Below are 22,448 nucleotides of genomic sequence, written 5' to 3'. Positions count from 1 at the left end.
GTGACAGACAGCTGGTCATTAGTGTGTTTCTATTATATAGCTATTGGCCATCATAATCTCAGTTCCTGGTGCTCAGGGTTCTTGGAGTTCCAGCTCTCAGTGCTGTGCCGGGAAGGAAAAGTGAACCCTTGGGTGGAGGGCAGAGGTGGAGCCAAAGTTACCTTCCTGTCACCACCCCTGCCTGTCCCGGGAGCTCGGTCACTGCGTGAGTTTGCTGTCACTGTGTGAGTGTGCAGTGGGGGGAACGGAGAGAGGTGGAGGGCCGCAGCTGGAGTGGAGACTGTCTTGTGTGAGAAGCTGTGGTCACCAAGAGCCTGGCACTGAGGTCAGGGGCCGGGACCCATGGGGCCCACTGATGTATGGAGATACCACTGGGTGGCAATCCTGCTCTCAGGTGAGTGCCCTGCTTCCTTCAGGTGGGTTGGGGGTGGGGGCGGGGAGGTAGGTGGGGGGCGTTGCTTGTGTCAGTTTGTCAGTGGTATGTGTGTGTGTGCGTGTGTGTGTGCGTGTGTGTGTGTGTGTGTGTACACATGAGGAAAGAGAGGAAGACAGGCAGAGTGAGAAATAGAGACTCAGAGAGACAGAAACAAATAAAGACAGACACACAAAAAGATTGACAGAAAGAGACATGAAGATGAGAGAGACAAAGAATGAGAGAGAGACAGGGAGAAACAGATAGAGAGTGAGAGAGAGACAGAGACAGGGGGAGAGAGATAGGGAGAGATAAAGTGAGAGAGAGACAGAGTAAGAGACAGGGAGAGAGACAGAGAGACAGGGAGATAGAGAATGAGAGAGAGAGAGATAGAGAGAGACACAAAGAGAGACAGGAAGAGACAGAGAGGGAGAGAGAGACAAGGAGAGAGACAGTGTGAGAGAGACAGAGAGTGAGAGACAGGGAGAGACAGAGAGGGAGAGGGAGAGGCAGTGAGTGAGAGACAGGGAGAGAGAGGGAAAAGAGAGACAGGAAGAGACAGAGAGCTGTAGTCAGAGCCACAGAACCCCAGAGAGAGAGAGAGAAATGCAGGAAGAGAGAGATGCACAGAGACAGAGTAATACCAGAAACTGTACCACTGAAGAACAGGATTAGACAGAAAAGAGAGAGAAGGAGACAGAGGACAAAGAGACTGTGAAAGAACTGTATAATAACGGAGAAAGAGAGAAAAGGCTGAAGCATCACAGAGACAGACGACAGACAGCAGCGTTGGACAGGCAGAGGGAAGACGCGCCAGCCTTGCATGGCCAGGTCCACGTTATCAGGACAAGGATGGGCATGAAGCTTATGCCTAAAAGGCACCTGACACAGAAGGGAGGAACTCGAATACTCTGATTAAAACAGTGTTTTGGAAGCAAAGAAATGACTCGCAGTGGGTCATGTGCAGAGATGGCAGCTCAGCCCAACCCTGCTGTTTGACCCTGAGACCAGCTCCTCTCTCTCTGGACTGGAGCTTCCTGGCTGATCCTGGAAAGCTGCAGAGACTTCAGGGTCCTTTTGGGAGGTTGAGAGTTAACCGCCTCATCTGCAGGTTTCTCTGCAAGGTTTGCCTCCTCCCAGTGGGACAGAAGGCAGGACCCTGGGGGAAGGAATGGGGGGGGGAAGAGGCCAGGTGATGGTTTTCCACAGAGCGAGGCTTCCTGTCTCGGGTGGGTTAGACGAGGCCCTCACATGTATCCTCACGATAGTCACATGAGGTTGGAACTATTATTACACCCATTTTACAAAGCGGAGAAACTGAGAATATCACTTGCCCAAATAAATGGTGAAGACGGGATTCAAACCCAGGCAGTCAGGCTCTGAGCCTGTGGACCTAACCTCTAGTAGCACCGGAAGCAGAGAAATTGCAGACATGGAAAGCCAACCCCCTCCCCGCACCGTCATCCTCATCCTCATTGTCATGTGATTGAAGGCTTACTATGAACTACTTTAAGCGTGCCACATCTGATAGCTCATTCAGACCTCACAACCACCAGACGAGCTAAGTCCTGCTCATCTCGCCATTTTTGCAGCTGAAGGAATGAAGACTCACAAAGAGAAAGCCCCTTGCCTGTGATGACAGGGCCAGGACTTGTCAGAGTCCATCCTTGTTCCTAAGAGCTCATGCCCTTAACCACCAACTGGGTGGGTAATGGAACGGTGCTTGGGCCAAAGTGGGGTCTTTTGAGGGGTACAGAAGGGCATGGTGGCCAGCCTCTGTTAATAGGGCTCATGAGCGAAATGAGGGGGTCTCGAGGTCAGCTGCACATGAACTGCTGGGGTTGGACCCCTGCCCACCCAGGTCCACAGTCTCTTACTGCTTCTGTAACTGTGCGCAGGATAACCCAATGGAAGATGGGGAGCTCTTGCTATCCTGTCCCCCTTTCCTCTTCCACGCAAAGGAAATCTCGCCTGAGGTCAAGTCTGAGGAAGCATCAAAGGTTAACATCTCTCACCAGGAATAATATCAGAAGTTCCCGTTTATCAGGCTTGGCTCCGTGCCCATCTCTGCGTGGATGAGAGGAATTCCAGTCTTCAGGGCCTGGCAGGCCAGGGTCAAGTTAAACTTTTGCCATTGGCTATATGGCCTTGGAGAGTGACATCATCACTCAATGTCTGTTTCCTTCTCTGTGGAATGGGAAGGACCATCACGGGGCTCCAGTAGGGTGCAAATAGTGGAGAGAATGCATTCACCCTTGGAGGCCCAGTTAAGACTTGCCATTTGAGACCAGCCTGGGCAATATGACAAGATCTCATATCTATAGAAATAAAAAAATTAGCTGGCCATGGTGGTGCTTGCCTATAGTTTTAGCTAGTTGGGAGGCCGAGGCAGAAGGGTCACCTGAGCCCAGGAGGTTGAGATGGCAGTGAGCAGTGATTATGCCACTGCACTCCAGCCTAGGCGAAAAAGTGAGGCCCTGACTCCAAAAAAAGAACAAAAACTTGCCAATGTTCATTACAACTCTACAACAACCCTAGGATGCAGGTGATAGAGTGCCTGTTTTACAGCTGAGGAAATTGAGGCTCAGAGAGGACAAAAACATGCTGCAAGCCACATGGCCAGTAAGTAGTAGGTAGGACTCAAGCCCCTAGGCATGGAGTACCATGTCCATGACCTCAGACCTCCCTTGGCTTCTGCAAAACCACAACCGGGCACCGCAACACAACTCTCCCTCCCTGAACGCCTCCTGTCTCCCCTTCCAGCCTCACTGTTGGCCTCTTGGAGTCCTCCAGCCGCAGCCCAGTTCACCTTCAGTGCCAACCCACTTACCACCCAAAGTGAGAAGGATGTTGTTCTGTCTGTTTGGGAACCCCCGGACATCCTAGACTCATGGCAGATTCAGAGGTGTGGGCACAGAAAACAGCACTGTCATTCTGATCTCTGCTTCTATGGCAATCGCCCGTCCGGGCTTCACGCCCAAAGTCCCAAGAGGACAAATCTGATTGGCTCAGCCATTGATCTGGCCACAGCGGTGTTGGTGGGGGGAGGTAAGGGGTGGACTTTGGCTGTCATGGCTGGGGTGGGGAAGGTTGGCGAAGAAGTGGGGAGGGGGCCCGTGCTAGCGTCCTCGTTACAAACTGGATTGTCACTGCAGCTGACATTGATCAGCCCCTTGTCAGGTTCCAGGCTTTCTGCTCATTCAATGGGGCCGGAGAGTAAGTTGCCCAAGAATCCCATCTAGAAGAAGCAGTAGACAGCCTCGGAGCTCAGGCTTGGTGCTCCAGAGTGTCTTCTGGCAATGTCAATCCACGCCTGTCTCCCTGCATCCCTCTGGGACTCTGTCTTGTTTGTTCTTCCTGTGTCTTGTCTCTGCCTCTGGCTCTCTCTCTCTCTCTCTTGCTTTCTTTCTCTGCAGAATCACTGGCCAAGCCCACCATTTCAGTCACACCAGGCACTGCCACAGAGCAGAAGGAAAGGGTGACCTTCTTCTGCAACACCAAGGACGTCGATGTTACCATCCACTGGGTCTCCAACAACCTCCCCCTTGTGCTTCATGAGCGCATGCAACAGTCCACAGATGGCAAGACGCTCATCATCCTCATCGTCCAGCGGGAGGACTCTGGGATTTACCAGTGTGAAGTCCAAAATGCTCTTCAGATCCAGAGCAGTGATCCCATCCTACTGAATGTGAACTGTGAGTCACTTTCCACCCACCCCAGCCCCTCCCTGTCACTCACTCCCTTAATGCCTCATTCAATCTCACATCTTAAAAACCATCTAGGACTGGGTATGGTGGCTCAAACATGTCACTTTGGGAGGCCGAGGCAAGAGGATTGCCTGAGGCCATGGGTTCAAGACCGGACTGGGCAACATGGCGAGACCTTGTCTCTACAATAGATCAAAAAATTAGCTGGGCGTGGTGGCGCATGCCTGTAGTTTCAGCTACTTGGAAGTCTGAGGCACAAGGATTGCCTGAGCCCAGTAGGTATAGGCTGTGGTGGCCATGAGAATGCCACTGCACTCCAGCCTGGGTGATAGAGTGAGAATCCTACTAAAAAAAAAAAAAAAGTGTTGTCTAGATGTGGATTGTCTAACTTGGAATTCCAGACACATGACTGCTGGACGTCTCTACTTGGCTTCTACTGGAAACATCTAACTTAATATATGAGGTCTGTCAATTAAGTTTGCAAACTCATCCTAGAAAAAGTGCTTGCCGGGCTCGGTGGCTCAGCCTGTAATCCCGTGCCTTTGGGAGGCTGAGGTGAGTGGATTGCCTGAGCCCGCGGGTTCGAGACCCGCGTGGGTAGGCGAGACCTCATCTCTACAGTAAATCAAAAAAATTAGCCGGGCGTGGTAGCATGTGCCTGTAGTTCCAGCTACTTGGAAGGCTGAGGCGGAAGGATCGCCAGAGCCCAGCAGGTCAAGGCTGCGGTGGCCGGGAGCAGCCACTGCCCTCCAGTCTGGGTGACAGTGAGACTCAAACTCAAAAAAAAAAAAAAAAAAAAGGAAAAAGAAAAAGTACTACATACCTCATGGCTGAATATCACTACGGTCATCTTTGAAGTACTCCCCTTGGGTAGCTATGCACCGATGCCAGTGCCTGGTCCACCTGTCACAGCATTTTGGAACTCTTTTTCTGGAATGGCCATCTGTGCTGTCATCATATTACCCTTGGTGTCCTGAATGTCATCAGAATGTCTTCCTTTCAATATTTCCTTTATCCTCGGGTAAAGAAAAAAGTCACTGGGAGCCAGATCAGGTGAGGAGGGTGTTCCAAAATTATTGTGCACAATGCTGCCTACGGTGGCAAGTTTGTGAACTTCATTGTCAGACCCCAACAAATAACAATGACGGCTCTGATGACCATTCCAGAAAGAGTTCTAACGTTCTTCTATGGGGGTACTAGGTGCTGGCATCAGTGCATAGCTTCCTGAGGGAAGTACTTTGATGGTGACCATGGTGATATTCAGCAGTGAGCTATGTAGCACTTTTTCTGGGGTGATTCATGAACTTAATTGTCAGACCTCGTATCTAACACTGAACTCCCAAGTCTCAGATGTTTGATCCAAAATCTTGCCTGGGTAGGGATGAGAAAGAGCATTAGCTGGCTTGCTGCAGACTTGTCTTCCAAGGGATAAGGCTGGCATTTCATCTCCATCTGATACCTGCATCTCCTTTGCAATTGGTCCAGAGCTTGAATGGGGAGGCGGGAAATACAGTATTTATTGACTTCCTGTGGTTCCCCCATAAGAAAACTGTTGCTGATGGTATTCTTACTGCTCCAATTGTTCCTATCCGTCCAGATGGTCCTGACTTCGTTGAAATCAAGTTGGAGTCCGGTGTCCCCAGTGGGGAAGTGGTTGAGGTGATAGAGGGCTCCAGCGTGACCTTCAGGGCAGAAACACAGTCTTACCCAACCCCTGACTATACCTGGCTTCTCCCCAATGTCTCCATCCTGTCTCCCACCACGAGAACATTCACCATCCAAGATGTGTCCAGAGAACACGAGGGCCTGTACAGGTGCTTGGTGTCCAATAATGCCACCTACCTGTCCCGCCTAGGTGCTCTTAGAGTTCGAGTCCTTGGTGAGTCTTCTTTTCTGGCTCCTCTCCTTTTTGCTTCTGGGAATCAGGGGCTGTCCTCGTCGGAAGAGACCAGGAGTTCTCAATCTCAGGCTTTTGGACATTCTGTGAAGGGATGATCCCTGGGCGGGCATCAGGTTGCATGCAAAATGTCCTAGAGAAGGGGTGAAGGTTGCCATCAGATTCCTTTTTCTTTTCTTTTCTTTTCCCTCTCTTTTTCTAATTTTTAAAAAAATTTACTTGGGGTCTCACTCGGTTGCCCAGGCTGGAGTGTAGTGGCATGATCATGGCTCACCGCAGCCTCAACCTCCTGGACTCAGGTGATCCCCCCACCTCAGACTCTCGAGTAGCTGGGACTACAGGCACATGCTGCCACACCTAACTAATTATTTTTATTTTTATTTTTAGAGATGAGGGCTTGCTTTGTTGCTCAGGCTGGTCTCAAACTCCTGGGCTCAAGTGATCCTCCCACCTTGGCCTCTCAAAGTATTGGGATTAGAGGCTTGAGCCACCATGCCCAGCCTGTCCTTGCCATCAGATACTTGAAGGGGGCTGGGACTCTGAAAAAGTAAAGCACCGCTGAGCTCCACCAGTACCCCAGAGTTTGAGGAGGACCTGGAGGATATGGACTGCAGCTGGAGGCTGAGCAGGACTCCAACCCCAGGGAGGGTTAGGCTCACTGGCTCCTGGCTTGGCATATCCTCTGTAAGATCCTGTTGGTTCTCTAGGGAGTATCCATGATCTGATTCTCTGAAGAGAAGGTTGATCCTCTATATATGAAAATACAGCACTCACACACTCCACACACACACAAATAAGGACCACACATGCACAGCACACTCTCACACATGCACAACACACACAATAGATGCTTACAACTCATATACCACACACGCACATAATACCCAGGCACACAACATACACTCACACAAAACATATACAAGAATAACATTTACACAGAGATGCATACAACTCAGCACAAAGTACATACCACAACAAAGACACATAACACATACAGCATACCCACAGTCCACAACACATATACCACACACATGACATACACACAAAACACACATACACATATCTCACATACAATATGTACACAACAAATAATAGCACAGACATGTGACACACTCTCACATAAAACATATATATAGAAAACAGTCACCCCACAAACACATACAACGCACATACGACATACACACCCATCGCAGATACTCAATAGCCACTAGACATTGCAGCCATTCAACATCACACATATCCAGGGTATACAACACAAAAGCATACCATACATTCAACACATACACACAACTGACACACAGCACACACAAAAATGCATACACAGTCCACAACACATATACCACACACATGACATGCCACACACAACACATACACAGAGCATACACACACATCACACAACACACACACACAGCACATACAATATCACAGACACAGAACAGATATTCATCTACAAAACATACATACACACATAGCACAGGCTCACACAAAAATTGCATGTGTGTAACATATACACACGACACATGCACCAGACACAAAATGCACACACACACAAAATGTATACACATGAGACACACTCTCCATACACACCAAATGCATCACATATTCACATGATCATCACCTAATACACATTTATCCACAAAAGACATATACCGCACTCACCAGACAGTCTTTGGGAATCACATACACGCACACACCACCCACAGCACAAACACACATTCCTGGAAAACCCGTGTGGGCCCCACGTAGGCAGAAGCCCAGGGAAAGGTGCCTGAGCCTGACCCTGTATCTCCACGCATTTCCAGAAAGGCTGACCACGCCCCCGGTTGTGTCTCCAAGCCCGAATCTCTTGGAGAACGCCAGCTCTGGGAACCTGACCTGCCAAACCATCTATGAAAGGGCTGCTGTCCAGTGGTTCCTGAGTGACCAGCCCCTCCTGCCCAGTGAGCGCCTGACATTGTCGGCTGACAACAGGACCCTGGTCATCCATGGCCTCCGGCGGGACGACACGGGGCCCTACGCCTGTGAGATCTGGAACTGGGACAGCCGAGCCCGGAGCGAGCCCCTCAGCCTGGTCATCAGCTGTGAGTCGCTGGCTGCCTGGGGACTTCTCCTCCTCCTTCCTTCCCTCCTTCTCTTTGAGTTCTTCCTTCTAGGCATTCATGCCACACATATTGAGGATCTGCTCTGTGCAAGGCATGGATCTGGGCCCTGGACAAGGTAAAGGGCCGGCCCTCATGGAGTGTATGTTCCGGTACAGGAGTCGGACTAGAAACAGATAAACAGGGGATACAGCCAAGGCAGGGCTTTCCCAGGGCTAAGAGGAGGCCAAGGAGGATGCTGAGAGGGATAGAGAATGATGGGAGAGGAGGAAGGTGTTGCAGGCTCAGCTAGGGTGGTCAGGGAGGTCTCGCCGAGAGGTGATGTTTGTGCAGAGAGAGAAGGTGAGGAGCTGGCCCAGCAGGCAGCTGAGGGAAGGGAGTTCCAGGGGAGGGAACAGCAGGTGAGGTGCTTGGTGTTTTGGGGGAACCAGGAGGAGGCCAGGGCAACTGGAGAGGAGGGATGAAGGGGAGAGTGGAAGAAGGAGAGGTTGTGAAGTAATGGGGATGGAGACACGGATGTGGAGGTCCCTGAGGGCCATGGGACCACTGGGAGCCACAGAGGGCTCTGAGCAGGGGAGGGACAGAACCAGACATGGGTTTTCACAGGGTCTCAATGGCTCTTATCTGTGGGGAGCAAACATAGAAGCAGGAGAGAGAGGGAGGTGACAGCAGCAGACCCCAAGAAGGGATTCAGTGGGATTCTCCATGGAAGGATTTTATTAGAAGAAGTACTCCTCGGAGAATAACTAGGGAGGCAGCAGGAGGCTGGGAGGACATCAGACTGCAAGGCAGTTCTCTCCCGAGAGAGAGAGAGAGAGAGAGAGAGAGTTGGACAGAGTGTCTGGGCAGTTGAAGGCACATCCGTCAAAGCTGCCGGGACATCTCATGTCTCCTGGGATGACCTTTTCCGGGTCTGCCTTAATTTCCCCACCACACTCAGGTGCTGACAGGGTGTGCCCGTGAAAGCTGGGAGTGGTTTTAGGGCGCAGCGATGGAACCCTTGGTCAATTACACTCCTGCTCTTGGAGGTCTTCAAGGTGTCTTCTCCTGGTGGCCACCACTGTCCAGTGAGAGATGGCAGGCTTGGGCCAGAGTGGCAGCTGCTGGGCAGTGATAAATGTAGTCCCAGCTACTTGGGAGACCAAGGTGGGAGGATCGCTTGCGTTCACATCCAATATATGTGGATGTTTTGTAGACTCACAGGATTTGCTGCTGATTGATGTCAGGTGAAAGAGAAAGAGAGAAAGAAGTCAAGAATGACTGCAAGGATTTTTGCCTGAGCCACTCAAAGGATGTGGGAGTTGTGAACAGAGATGGAGAAGGCTGGGGGAGAAGGGATTTCTACAGGGAAAGAAAGGAGGGTGTCCACTTTTATAGATGTTAAGTAGCAGAGGCTAAAGAGGTAGGGACTAAGTATGTGTCTTTTCTCCTCTTTACCTTCTCTGTGCTCTCTTTCATTCCCAGTTCATTCATCAAGCCATAAATATTTTGTGCTCTGTGCCAAACAACCTGTTGGGCACTTGGTTATAGCCATGACTTTCAGCACTTACAGTCTGCTGGGACCTGGGAGGTCACTAAGCAGGAAAATAAAATATGGCATCAGCTGGGCACAATGGCTTGTGCCTGTAATCTCGGCGCTTTGGGAGACTGAAGCGAGAGGATGGCCTGAGCCCAGACCAGGCTGGACAACATGATGAGACCTCATCACTACAAAAAAAAAAAAAAATTCAGAAAATTAGCCGGGCATGGTGATGCACTTGTGGGATCAGCTACTCAGGAGGGGAAAGGGAAGGATCGCCTGAGCCCAGGGAGTCGAGGCTGTAGTGAACTATGATTGTGCCACTGCACTCCAGTCTGGGTGACAGAGTGAGACTCCGGCTCTAAAAAAAAAAAAAGAGTAGGTGTCTCACTCTGTTACCCAGGCTGGAGTGTAGTGGCATTCTCATGGCCACTGCAGCCTTGACCTACTGGGTTCAGGCAATCCTTCCACCTCAGCCTTCTGAGTAGCTGGAACCACAGACATGTGCCACTACACCCAGCTAATTTTTTGATTTATTATAGAGATGAGGTATCACTATGCTGCCCAGGCTGGTCTCAAACCTGTGGGTTCAGGCAATCTGCTTGCCTCAGCCTCCCAAAGTGCTGGGATTACAGGCTTAAGCCACTGTGCCTGGCCCCGGTTAAATTTTTTTTAAAAGTTTATTTCTTGTAGAAACAAGGTCCTACTATGCTGCCTTGATTGGTCTTGAACACTCAGGCTCAAGCAGTTCCCCTCTCTTGGCCTCCCAAAGTGCTGAGATCACAGGTGTAAGCCACTGCACCCGGCCTAAAGGAAAGTTTTTTTGTTTTGTTTTTTGTTTTTGAGTCGGAGTCTCACTCTGTCGCCCAGGCTGGAGTGCAGTGGCTCACTCACGGCCACCACAGCCTCAACCTGCTGGGCTCAGGCGATCCTCCCAACTCAGCCTTCCCAGTAGCTGGAACCACTGACACGTGCCACCGCGTCTGGTTGTTTTTGATTTATTGTAGAGATGAGATCTCACCATGTTGCCCAGGCTGGTCTCAAACCCGCAGGCTCAGGAGATCCTCTTGCCTCAGCCTCCCAAAGTGCTGGGATTACAGACATGAGCTACTGCACCCAGTCAATGCTGAGGTTTTTTGGTTTTGGTTTTGAGCCCCCAGTGCTGTGAACCACACTCTGCTTGTCAGGTAGCGGGGCAGGAAAAGGGGGCTTCCATCCTTATCTGACTGAGATTCCTCTCAATAGTCATTAGCTAGAAGAGTCTTTATTTTCCAGGTTACAGCCTGGAATGTCCTTAGTTAGAACCGAGAAGAAGAAAAAAGAAAAGGGCAAAACTTCAAAGGCGGAAGTGCAGGGGCAGAATGGAATGACCCACCAATGCAGAAGAGGGCGTGTCATGTCTGGCTTTGTGTGCAGATGGCCCTGACCTAGTGGACATCACCAAGGGGCCGGAGTCTGAGGCAGTCAACACTATCGCAGCCGGGCTCAACTCCAGCCTGACTCTGCAGTGCCGGGCTGCGTCCAAGCCGGAAGCTGAGTATCGCTGGGCCTATCCCATTGGGGTGTATGTCGGAGAGCAGTTGGTCATCCGAGCTCTGACCTGGGAACACAGCGGGGCCTACAGCTGCATAGCCTCCAACCGTCTGACTGGCCTGGCCCGCTCCGCCTCAGTTCTGGTCAAGGTGGTTGGTGAGTCTCTCAGGTCCAGACTTCTCCCGGAATCCGAGTGACCTTTCCCGATGCTGGCCCTACCCACCTAGTCTCCCTCTACCACGTGACAGCAAGTGTATTGCATGGCCAGGTTCCCAGTCCAGAGCTGTTCAGCCCAACCCCTAAGGCTCAAGCCCTGGAAGCTCTCCTTCCGGCTGGGTCCCCTGGAAAACTCTCCAGACACTTCTGAGCCTCTATGATGGGGTTTGTGATGCCTATCTTTCTGTTGTTTAGAAGGCTGATGAGTTGGGGAAATAGCCAGTGAGAAGCAGTGAACTACATGAGGAATCAGGAATTGTATTAATAACTTCTGGGCATAACTGGCAGGGAGTCCCTGTATGACTGTCTTTAGTTTTTGAGAGGGTGACAGTATCACTATTCACTAGGGTTCACATCCTGTTTTCAATGCTTATTAGCGGTGTGACCTTGCACAAGTTACTTACCTCTCTGGGCCTCTGTTTTATCATCTGCAAAACAAACATAATAATCTTGCCTGTTTCTTAGGGTTGTTAAAGATTAATTGATATTTGAAAGATTATTAGGGCAATGCTTGGCTGCTGCGTTCTTCGGGGCTGGGTGGTAAAGGATCCTGAAAGAGGAACGGCGTGGTATAACACAATTCACAAGACACTTTTTAGAACTAGAAGGAGGGGGAACCAATGGGCACTTTGCCTCACAGGACAAAGGCCCTGAGTTTCTTACCCACCAGATTTTTATTAGTACAAAATGACGTAGTTAAGTAAGCCTTCAAGAACAAAGTACAGGCAGTGCAAAGAAAACTCCCTGTTTTGATCTTAAAAAACTTTTATGATAAAGCGTGACTGATTACAAAATATAGTGCAGCTGCTTCCAATACAACATATAACTTTTTATCTATTCTAACATAACAGACACTGCACTTTTAGAACTTGCCTCAGCATACATGCCTATCTGGCTTTGCCACTATAGGCATTTTTGGCTGGTTGTGACTTTGCATGTATGCCAAGTATGTTTTCAGCAGAGTTCAAGCAGGACAGTGGTCTCCAACACTTGGCATATATACATACAATTATCTTTACGGAGGCTGTGCCATATGTCTGAATCCAGCCTTTCCATTTATAATATCAACAAACACTTCTTGGGTACTTTCTGTCGGCCAGTTAGGAGGCAAGCCTGTTGGTACCACCAGTGAACAGAAGGAGAAACCGAGACCTAGAGACTCAAGCCCTGGCATTGCGGTTTGAATCTGGGCTGGCCACCTCAAGAGTCTTAGTTGTCTACTAAGCTGAGAACCCCAGGACACTTCCCAAATGACCTATTTTGTCTTCAGAACCTTCTGGTCTTGGGAAGATCATTTGATGAAGCTGAGGCTCCGAGGAGGAAACAGTGAGTTCAGGTGATGCCCAGGGGTATTGTGGGATTTGAATGAGATCATGTATGAAGAGCCAGTCTTGGTGCTTGCTAGATAGCAGCTTCTGTTATCATCTTCACCACCCTTAGCAAGCACTTACTATGTCTCAAGCACTGTACTGTTACTTTAAAATTTTTTTAAAAATTTTAAGTTTTAATTAAAAAATTTTTTAGGCTGGGCGCTTTGACTCAAGCCTGTAGTCCCAGCACTTTGGGAGGCTGAAGTGAGAGGATTGCCTGAGTCCAGGGGTTCGAGACCACACTGGGCAGCTTGGTGAGTCCTTGTCTCTATAAAATATAAAGAAGGCCAGGATCAGTGACTCAGCCTGCAATCCCAGCACTTTGGGAGGCCAAGGTGAGTCGATTGCCTGAGCCCGTGGGTTCAAGACCAGCCTGGGCAACTTGGTGAGACCTCGTCTCTACAATAAGTCAAAAAATTAGCCAGGCATGGTGGCGTGTGACTGTAGTTCCAGCTATGAGTATGGCTGAGGTGGAAAGAATGAGCCCAGCAGGTTAAGGCTACAGTAGCTGTGAGCAGTGTGTCACTGCACTCCAGCCTGGGTGACAGAGTGAGACTCTGACTCAAAAAATAATAATAAAATACAATTTTAAAAAAATTAGTTGAATGTGGTAGTGTGTGCCTGTAGTTCTGGCTTCCTGGAAAGCTGAGGTGGAAGGATCGCCTGAGCCCAGCAGGTTGACGCTGGGGTGGCTGTAAGCATGCCACTGCACTCCAGCCTGGATGATGGAGTGAGACTCCGACTCAAAAAAAAATTTTTATTGTTTTTATTTTTTATTTTTGTAGAGGCAGGGTCTCACTATGGTGTCCAGGCTGGCCTTGAACTCCTGGCCTCAAGCAATCCTCCCACCTTGGCCTCCCAAAATGGTGAGATTACAGGCGTGAGCCATCGAACCTGGCCTCTGTGCTGGTACTTTTATAGATGACCTCATTTAATCCCTTCAAAAGTCTGAAGAATTTGAAAGTACTATTCTTGTTTGACACACAAAGAAGTGGAGACTCAGAGAATGAAACAAAAAAGCCCTGGAGCATCCCAGGAAGTCCCCTCCTGCCCCATCCAAAGCAGAGCTCCTTGCTCATACTCCTGATTCTCTTGGTTGTCTCCTTAATCCTGGTGGCTAGATTTCACTCCCTTGAGAAAGGTTCAGCCAGAAGTGGGATGGGCAAACAGTAGGCCAGTATTACTGACAACTGTCATTTATTAATCACCTCCTGTGTACCAGGTGTTAATGTTCGTGATCTCATCTCATCTTTGCAACATCCTGTACAGCAGGTACCATTTCCCCTGATTTTCAGATGAGGAATGAGATTCAGAAATGAATTCATGTGTCAGGGTCACATGACTCCAGAGAGTCAAGAAACTCTGAGTGAAAGCCAAGTTTCTTGTCGCTAAAGCTTTTCTCTCTGCTCGTGCGTCCTCCCTGTGAGGGGTGAGAGGGAAAGCCACATTTGATCCGTCATCCTAATTGGAATAAGATCCATCATCCTTTACAGAATCAGTAAAAATCAGCTGACATTCACTGATCACGTTCTATGGGTTCAAGCACCACATACATATCATTGTGGATTAACATATATTGAACACGAATACTTATGTGTTTAGTCTTTCCTGCAATCCTATAAAGCAGGCACCACTCTTCCCATTTTACAGAAGAGACAAGAGAAGCACAGAGTTTTAGAAGAAAACTAAAAATTAAAAAACTAAAAAAACGAAAGCACAGAGTTTTAGAAGTATTACAGAAGCACAGAGAGGTTAAGTAGCATGCCCAAGGTCACACAGCTGAAACGTGAACCCAGAAACTGACTGCTTGACTCCAGAAAATATGCAATTAATGCCACAAACTGCCACCTCCCGATGACCAAAAAAAAAGTGCCCATAAAATGACAGTGAAGATAAAACCTCAAGTTTGGGAATGGAGCCGGGGGCAGGGATGAGGGCGTGTCAGGCCTGAGTCTTGATTCCCTCTCCTTGCCCAGGTCCACAGTCCTCCTCCTCCCTGTCCTCAGGGGCCATCGCTGGCGTTGTCATCGGGATCCTGGCGGTCATTGCCCTGGCCGCAGGCCTGGGCTATTTTCTGTGCGTTGGAAGGGCCAAAAAGTAAAGCTGGGAGCGGGACGGGGGTGTGGCCAGCAGGGGGCGCGCCTGTCGGGGGCGGGGGGTGCCGCTGACCTTGGTGCTGAACCGTGTCCGCGGCACACGGGGAATTCAGAGGGTTTGGGGCAGTCTCCAAGAATGACATGGGGTACGGGCACAGAAGAGTGAGGCCTTTGGGGTTTCAGGCGCTCAAGGAGAACGGAAGAGGACCACACCCATGGGTCCACACGGCCCACCCCTCGGGAGAAGCCCAAACCCAGTAAGTGACTCTATAGCTGATGGCGGGGCAGCGGGGAGGGCTGTGGAAGGGGCTGGTGCCAGGGGCCCATGCTTCCCCTCCCAGCATTATGCCAGGTCACTATGTGATTATGGACAGGCTCTATCCTCTCTGAGCCTCAGTGTCCCCCTCTGGAATATGGATGAGATCGGAGTCAAGAAGTCTGATGGGCTCTGCTTGTCCCAACAGCCATGACAAAAGCAGGACAACACGCTGTCATTTGCTTCTTCCTTCATCTCAGAAAACCCTATTAATATATTGTAGCCAGAGTTCATCAATCACAATACCCCTTTCCTGCTGAATGCAAGCCCAGTCTCAGAATAAATCTCAATACAGTGTCTCGAGTGCCTTCTGCCAAGGGATGGAAGTTGGCCAGAGGAAAAAGGAAACATATTTGCCCTTTCTGGATCTAGGGTTCTGGAAAGATGAGCCCCATGATACGTAATGCCCTCTGGAGACTGTCCGTTGCCGCTCTATCTTACAGAGAGATCAGGAAGGGTAAAAGGACTGAAACAAGGTTCCAGAGGACACGATGGCAAAACTGGGACTAGGACTTAAGATTCTCTTCTCATCTGTGTCACCAAACAGCCTTATCTAACCCAGAACTTGACTTCCAGGAGACGCCCTGGCCAAGCTCACTGGAGACATGATGGGAAGTCTTGGGGAGGAAGGAAGGTTTATAGCACTTCCTTCCTGGGGAAATGGGTTCTGGGAAACAGCCGCTTCCCTCGTATCTTTTCCTAACTCAAGCTCTTGACTGGAACACTCTTTCACTAGGCAGCCCTGAGCATTGCAATATACCCAAGCTCCAGGGACAGTCCAGAGTCAAAAAGGTGAGTGATGCTGTCAGGGACTCTCCCTGCTCCCCTGACTTCTTGGCCCTTTCCCAGTCCAGCAGGGCTGTTCTAGCCCTACTTTTTTTAGGATGGGGGGATGGTATGATCTCTTGAGGCTACCCAGTACCAGTTGGTGTCTCACTGGATCTCCTCCTTTTACTTCTCTGAGGAGCTCAAGACCCTCCCTGGCATGTCCACTTTTCTCCTTGTCTTCTTACTCTTTGACATGACAGTGCCTATCCTTGTAATGTCTCTGTGAACAAGAAGGGACACAAATACCTTTGAGGCCAAAGCTATTTCTGAGGCTTTCTGGGGATGGCCCCCATCACAATCCCTATGACTTCTTCACAGCTTTGTTTTTCCCCACATGCAGCCACTGCCCATCCCAAACCAGAATTATGAGGTATGTTGGCCCTGCTGGATGTGGTTAAGGATGCTGCAGCAAAAATATAATCTGAAAAGTTTCTATTTGACCAGCCTGAGAGATCATGTTGTCTAAATCTTCCATTGTGAATCACAGAGCCAGGGATGAGAAGAGAGTGGCCCAAGGTCTCACAGGGAACTGGGTCAGATTGCAGGACTCTGGCTCTAGTTTTGTTCCTTGCAATTCCAGGAGTTGGAACTGGTTTGCCAGGGAGGTGGTACTGACCCAGCACATGCTGAGGTGAAAATGAGGTTGGGAGCAGAGGTTGCAGAGCCAGCAGGAAAAAGGAAAGAGCTCTGGGCCAGGGCAGAGCTGGGTCCTAATCCTACTTCCGCTTGTGATTCTTTGTGAGAATTTGAATGAGTTCCTTTCTCTCTCTGGGTCTCTGGGTCTCTGAAGAGTGTAAGTTGGTGCCTTCCAGGCAATCTGCATCTGTGGGCCCTACCTGACTTCTCTGCTTCCTTGCAGATGCAGCTGCCTTCAGCAAACCCTGGAGGCCGTCCTTTGAAGCCCCCACTAGTCCCTCCTCGATCAAAATCAAGCATGGACTATGAGGTATTTTTATGCCATGCTGAGTCTTTGGACAGGTGGAAACCTGTCACCAATCTGCCTTCTTCCTGCTGAACAGTTGTGTAGGAGGAACTCTCAAGAGAATTTTCCTTTAAAAATCTTTTCAATTTCATTCCATCCATTTCCATCTTATCATTTTCTATTTCGTTTTTCTCCATTCCTTTCCAGTGCATTCTATTTTACTCCAGTCCATGTTTCTGTCGAATTTATCTTCACCCCACCCATTTTCTTTCTAGTCATTTAACCTGACTCCATTTCCATCTTTCTGTATCACTTTACCCAACTGTCTACTTTCCATTCCATTTGATTTCATCTCATTCCACTCCGTGTCTTCTCCTTCCCTTCCTCTCCTTCTCTTCCTGTCACTCCACTCCCTTCCCTTCCTGTTCGTTCCACTCCAGTCCACTCTGTTTCATTCCGCTGTGTTCCGCTACATCTTTTTCTTGTTCTATTCCCTTCCATTGTTTCCCACTTCTTTCTATTCCATTTCAGTTTTCTATCACCTCCTTTCCATTCGTTTCTTCTGCATTCCCATCTACTCCAATCTGTCCCATTGCTTTATTTCATTTCCATTCTTTTTCTTCCCATCTTATTTCCTAGCTGTTCTTTCTGTCCATAGATTTCATCTGTTCCATCTACCCTACTTCCTCCCAATCTGCTCCTTTCTTTTCTTTTCTTTATATTTTATTTTAAAGATGTGGGGTACAATTCAGGATTAGGTATACAAGTGGTCATCGTACAGGTAAAGTTTGGGCCTCCCATTGGTAACCACTTTGCCTGGTTTGAGATCAGATACCTCTACTGATGTGTGACCCCCCCTTCCTCCCCTGGCAGTTTCCAGCTACTGCCAATCCCTTTCTTATTGTTTTATGGTAAATGTTCAGGGTCCGCTTATGAGTGAGAACATGTGGTACTCTGTTGTTTCTGTGATAGATCACTGAGTATGATAGACTTTAAATTCATCCAAGTTGCTGCGAGGTCCATATGTTTGTCCATCGTGTCTATGTGCCACATTTTTTCATCCAGTCCAATTTCAATAGACAGCATGGTTGGTTCTATGTTTTTGGTATTGTGAATAGAGCTGCAATAGGCATGGATGTGCAGGCATCACTCCACTCCTTTCTAGTCAATGTCCCTGTTTACATTCTTTTCTGTTTGATTGTCTTGTGTTTCATTCCACTGCACCCCATTTCTCCTGGATCTTTGTGTTTCTTTTCCATTTATGTCCTTTCCCCCATCTCCTTCTTTCGTTTTCCTTCGTTTCCCCTTTCCATTCCTTCCCCTTTCATTCAATTCTGTTCCACTGTTTTCCATTCCTGTACCCACTGCTTTCTCCCATTCTGTCCCCTTTTCCTTCCTCTCAAATCCATTCTGCTTTATTCTAGCCCATCATTTCTGTCTCTCTTTTCATTCCCTTGATGGCACTCCATCCCACTGGCTTTAGTCTTTATTACTTTCCACACCACACTTCTCATTTCGCTTCTTATTTCCAAGTCATTTCATGCCACTCCTTCCCATCTTGTTTACGTCCTTTTAATTTCATTCCAGTTTTTTCCATTCCCTTTCCTTTGCTTGTCTTTACACTTCATGCCATTCCATTGCATTATTTCGGATTCCATTTCATTCCATTTCATCTCCTTTTTGTTCTTTTCAATGTTGTCCCTTTATTTTCATAACTTCCTTTCATTGTATTACTGTTCCATCATTTTCTCTCTATCCCTTTCTTCTCATTTCCAGCTCATTCCTTTCCTATCATTAAATTCATTTTATTTCACCCTTTTCCATACCATTTCATTCTCTCTCATTCTAATATTTTACCCCATTTTATTGCTCTTTTTCTGCTTCATTTTATTTTACCTTATTCCTTTCTTTTTTATTCCTTTCCATTACAATTTTCTCTTTCATTCCTTTTCTTTGCACACCATATCATCCTATTCTGCTACATCCTCTGCTTTTAATTTTCATTGTATCCCTTTCTATTTTTGTCTGTTTCGTTTATCTCCATTACATTTTTTCCATCTCTTTCAGTGACATTTTTTTTTTTTTTGAGTTGGAGTCTCACTCTGTCGCCCAGACTGGGGTGCAGTGGCCGCTCCCAGCCACCGCAGCCTCGACCTGCTGGGCTCCGGCGATCCTTCCACCTCAGCCTTCCGAGTAGCCGGAACTACAGGCGCGCGCTACCACGCCTGGCTAATTTTATTTATTTATTTATTTATTTATTTATTTATTTATTTATTTATTTATTATTATTTTTGAGTTGGAGTCTCACTCTGTTGCCCAGACTGAAGTGCAGTGGCCGCTCCCGGCCACCACAGCCTCGACCTGCTAGGCTCCAGCAATCCTTCTGCCTCAGCCTTCCAAGTAGCTGGAACTACAGGCGCGCGCTACCACGCCCAGCTGATTTTTGATTTATTGTAGAGACAAGGTCTCGCCCAGTTGCCCAGGTGGGTCTCGAACCCTCAGGCTAGGGCAATCCACTCACCTCAGCCTCCCAAAGGTGCGGGATTATAGGCTGAGCCACCAAGCCTGGCTTCAGTGACATTTTAAACCAATCTATTTGTTTTCAATCCTTCATTTCTTTCATGATAGTTACTTTCCCACATTTCTCCCATGAGAGATTTGAAGTAGTTTTTTTTCCACAGAAGATTTGAAGCAGCTTATATACAACACTATGATGTGGTGCTGGGTCAAAAATAGGAATCACAACCAGGAAAAATATTTGTAACAATAACAGGAAGTCAAGATGTGGGCAGAAAGTAAAAATATATGCTGGACCTAAACGGTATCTGTTTCCCTATCTCTTATGTATCTTTAATCTAGTAGGAAATAAAAGAGAGAAGTATGATCAGTTATTCACTTAAAAGGAAGAAAACTATTAGTTCCTCCAGGCATAAAAGAGTTTTCTGCAGTAAGTTAGATAACTTGGATGGGTCCCTAGGTCTAAGGACTAGTGGAATTACTTTAGAGAACTCAAGTGAGTACATCCCTGTCTTCAGGACTAGCCAGATTACTACCATGTTCAGAGATGGAACTTAGATTCTACATTCTGAAAAAGTCAGTGACCAAGCAGAATTTATCCAGAGGAGGCAGAAGAGGGAGGCCAGAAACAGGGCTTAAAGCCATGACTTATTGATAGAGTTTTGTTGGGTTTGGAAAAGAGAACGTTTAGGGACGCAGAACTCCAATATTTTAGTATCTGAAGGACTGGCTTGGGGTAGAGAGATAAATGTATTCCCTTTGTTTTGGAGAGCAGATCAATTACCATGGAGGATAGGTTAGAGAGTGATAGACTTTAGCCCAACTGACAGATGAATTATTCCTGTAAAAATGTGAATGTCCTATGTATCTTGGTCAGGAATTTTTAATATTAAGAAAGCTAGATCCAGCCGGGCTCGGTGGCTCAGCCTGTAATCCCGCGCCTTGGGAGGCTGAGGTGAGTGGATTGCCTGAGCCCGCGGGTTTGAGATCTGCCTGGGCAACTTGGTGAGACCTCATCTCTACAATAAGTCAAAAAATCAGCCGGGTGTGGTAGCGGATGCCTGTAATTCCAGCTACTTGGAAGGCTGAGGAGGAAGGATCACAGGAGCCCAGCAGGTCGAGGCTGCGGTGGCCGGGAGCGGCCCCTGCACTCCAGTCTGGGCAACAGAGTGAGATTCTAACTCAAAAAAAAAAAAAAAGAAAGCTAGACCCTTTAAAAGTAGTTCAAATAGAAATGGGGATTAATTGAGAGAACACTGAGGAATATCAGATAACGCAATTTCAAAAATTACTTCTTGGCCTCATGAGGACTGGAATGCTATCAAGAAGCTTTTCTCTCTCATTGCGTGGTTTCGCATTTTTGCTAGCCTATGAATTGGTTCCATTCTTCTCAATCCAGATCGAATTCCCATGCAAGTCTCCTGGACTTTTATCCTCTATAATTTTGCTTTATATATAACAACATCCTCTGCTGTAGTTTAAGCATTTCTAGGTTCAGATTCTTTGGAGCAGAATCTTGGCTCAGGCTATTGAATGGATCATGTTTAGGTTTGTCAGTTATGAATAGACACAGATTTAGTCACTTGAGTTCCTCTCTTCATCAGGGTCTGCATAGTTCTATTTTTTAGGATGGGGAGAGGAGATGGTATGATCTCTTGAGGACATCTAGTGCCAGCTGGTGTCTCACTGCATCTCCTCCTCCCACTTCTCTGAGGAACTCAAGACCCTCCTTGGCACATTCACCTTTTCTCCCTGTCTTCTTGCTCTTTGACATGACAATGCCTATCTTTGAGCCCTCTGTGAACCAGAAGGGATGCAATTATCTCTGAGGCCAAAGCTATTTCTGAGAATTTCTGGGGATGGCCCCCATTCCAAGCCCTACAACCTCTTTACAACTTTGTTTTTCCCCAGATGCAGCCGCCGCCCATCCCAGACCATGATTATGAGGTATGTTGGCCCTGCTGGATGTGGATAAGGAAGCTGCAGCAAAAATACAGTCTGAGAAGTTTCTATTTGACCAGCTTGAGAGACCATGTCAGCTAAACCTTTCATTGTGTATCACAGGGCCAGGGATGAGGAGAGAGTGGCCCAAGGTCTCACAGGGAGCTGGGTCAGATTCCAGGACTCTGGCTCTGGTTTTGTTCCTTGCAATTCCAAAGCTTGGAACTGGATTTCCAGGGAGGTAGTACTGATCCAGCACATGTTGAGATGAAAAGGAGGTTGGGAGCAGAGGTTGCAGAGCCAGCAGGAAAAAGGAAAGAGTTCTGGGCCAGGGCAGAGCTTGGGCCCTAACCCTACTTCCACTTGTGATTCTCTGTGAGAATGAGGAGAGTTCACCCAGCAAATGGAGCTCACCTTTTTTTCTTTGTTTAACAGCGTCTTAAGAATTCAGAACACAGCTTTTACAGCCAACTCAACCCTCCAGTCCAATGCAAGCCGAAATCCTTTTTCCAGAAGTTCTAGAGAAACCATACTCAATTATGTATTCAATGAGATTTATTGAGTGCATATTATAATCCAACCATTCTATGTCACCTTAGCAGACCTCGTGATGTTCCGTTTCAATGGATTGGTCAGACCCTAGTTCCCACCAAATCTTAGTCTCTTGACTCATTTTTTTTTTAAAGCAATAGGAACATGGTGAAAGGGACAGCCCTTGGACCTAGAATAAGAGGGTCAAGGTTTGAGACTCAACAGCTGAGGACACCATAGTTGCAGCTTGAGGATGAGTAAACACTGTAAGTGGACACAGCAGCAGGGAAAAGTAGGAGCCTCTCAGAGATGAGTAGGGCATATATTTAGGGATCAAAGAAGCAGTGGCTTTTCAAATCGTCATAGAGGATAAGGAACAAGGAGCTCTTAAGAAGTGATAGGGCTGGGCGCATTGGCTCAAGCCTATAATCCCAGCACTTTGGGAGGCCGAGGTGAGCAGATTGCCTGACCCCACGGGTTTGAGACCAGCCTGGGCAACATGGTGAGACCTTGTCTCTACAATAAATCAAAAAATTAGCTGGGC

At 48.0% G+C, this 22,448-nt stretch overlaps 1 protein-coding gene across 1 annotated transcript; it reads left to right on the top strand.

Annotated features, from left to right (window-relative positions):
- The first annotated feature begins 342 nt into the window (after positions 1 to 342).
- On the top strand, positions 343 to 21,895 carry LOC103272910 (carcinoembryonic antigen-related cell adhesion molecule 20). Its single transcript, XM_021718736.1, is given in 13 exon segments — positions 343 to 394; positions 3,176 to 3,269; positions 3,271 to 3,317; positions 3,829 to 4,107; positions 5,717 to 5,998; positions 7,819 to 8,097; positions 11,051 to 11,323; positions 14,730 to 14,850; positions 15,033 to 15,106; positions 15,902 to 15,957; positions 16,853 to 16,939; positions 21,344 to 21,379; positions 21,809 to 21,895. Coding segments are annotated over 13 exon segments (1,767 nt in total).
- The last annotated feature ends 553 nt before the right edge of the window (positions 21,896 to 22,448 follow it).

This window comes from Carlito syrichta, unplaced genomic scaffold (assembly GCF_000164805.1).
Source record: "Carlito syrichta isolate Samal-C Ts95f unplaced genomic scaffold, Tarsius_syrichta-2.0.1 Scaffold313379, whole genome shotgun sequence".
Classification (NCBI taxonomy): domain Eukaryota; kingdom Metazoa; phylum Chordata; class Mammalia; order Primates; family Tarsiidae; genus Carlito; species Carlito syrichta.
Note: the sequence above shows the minus strand (reverse complement) of the source record. Positions and strands in the feature narration are given on the sequence as shown.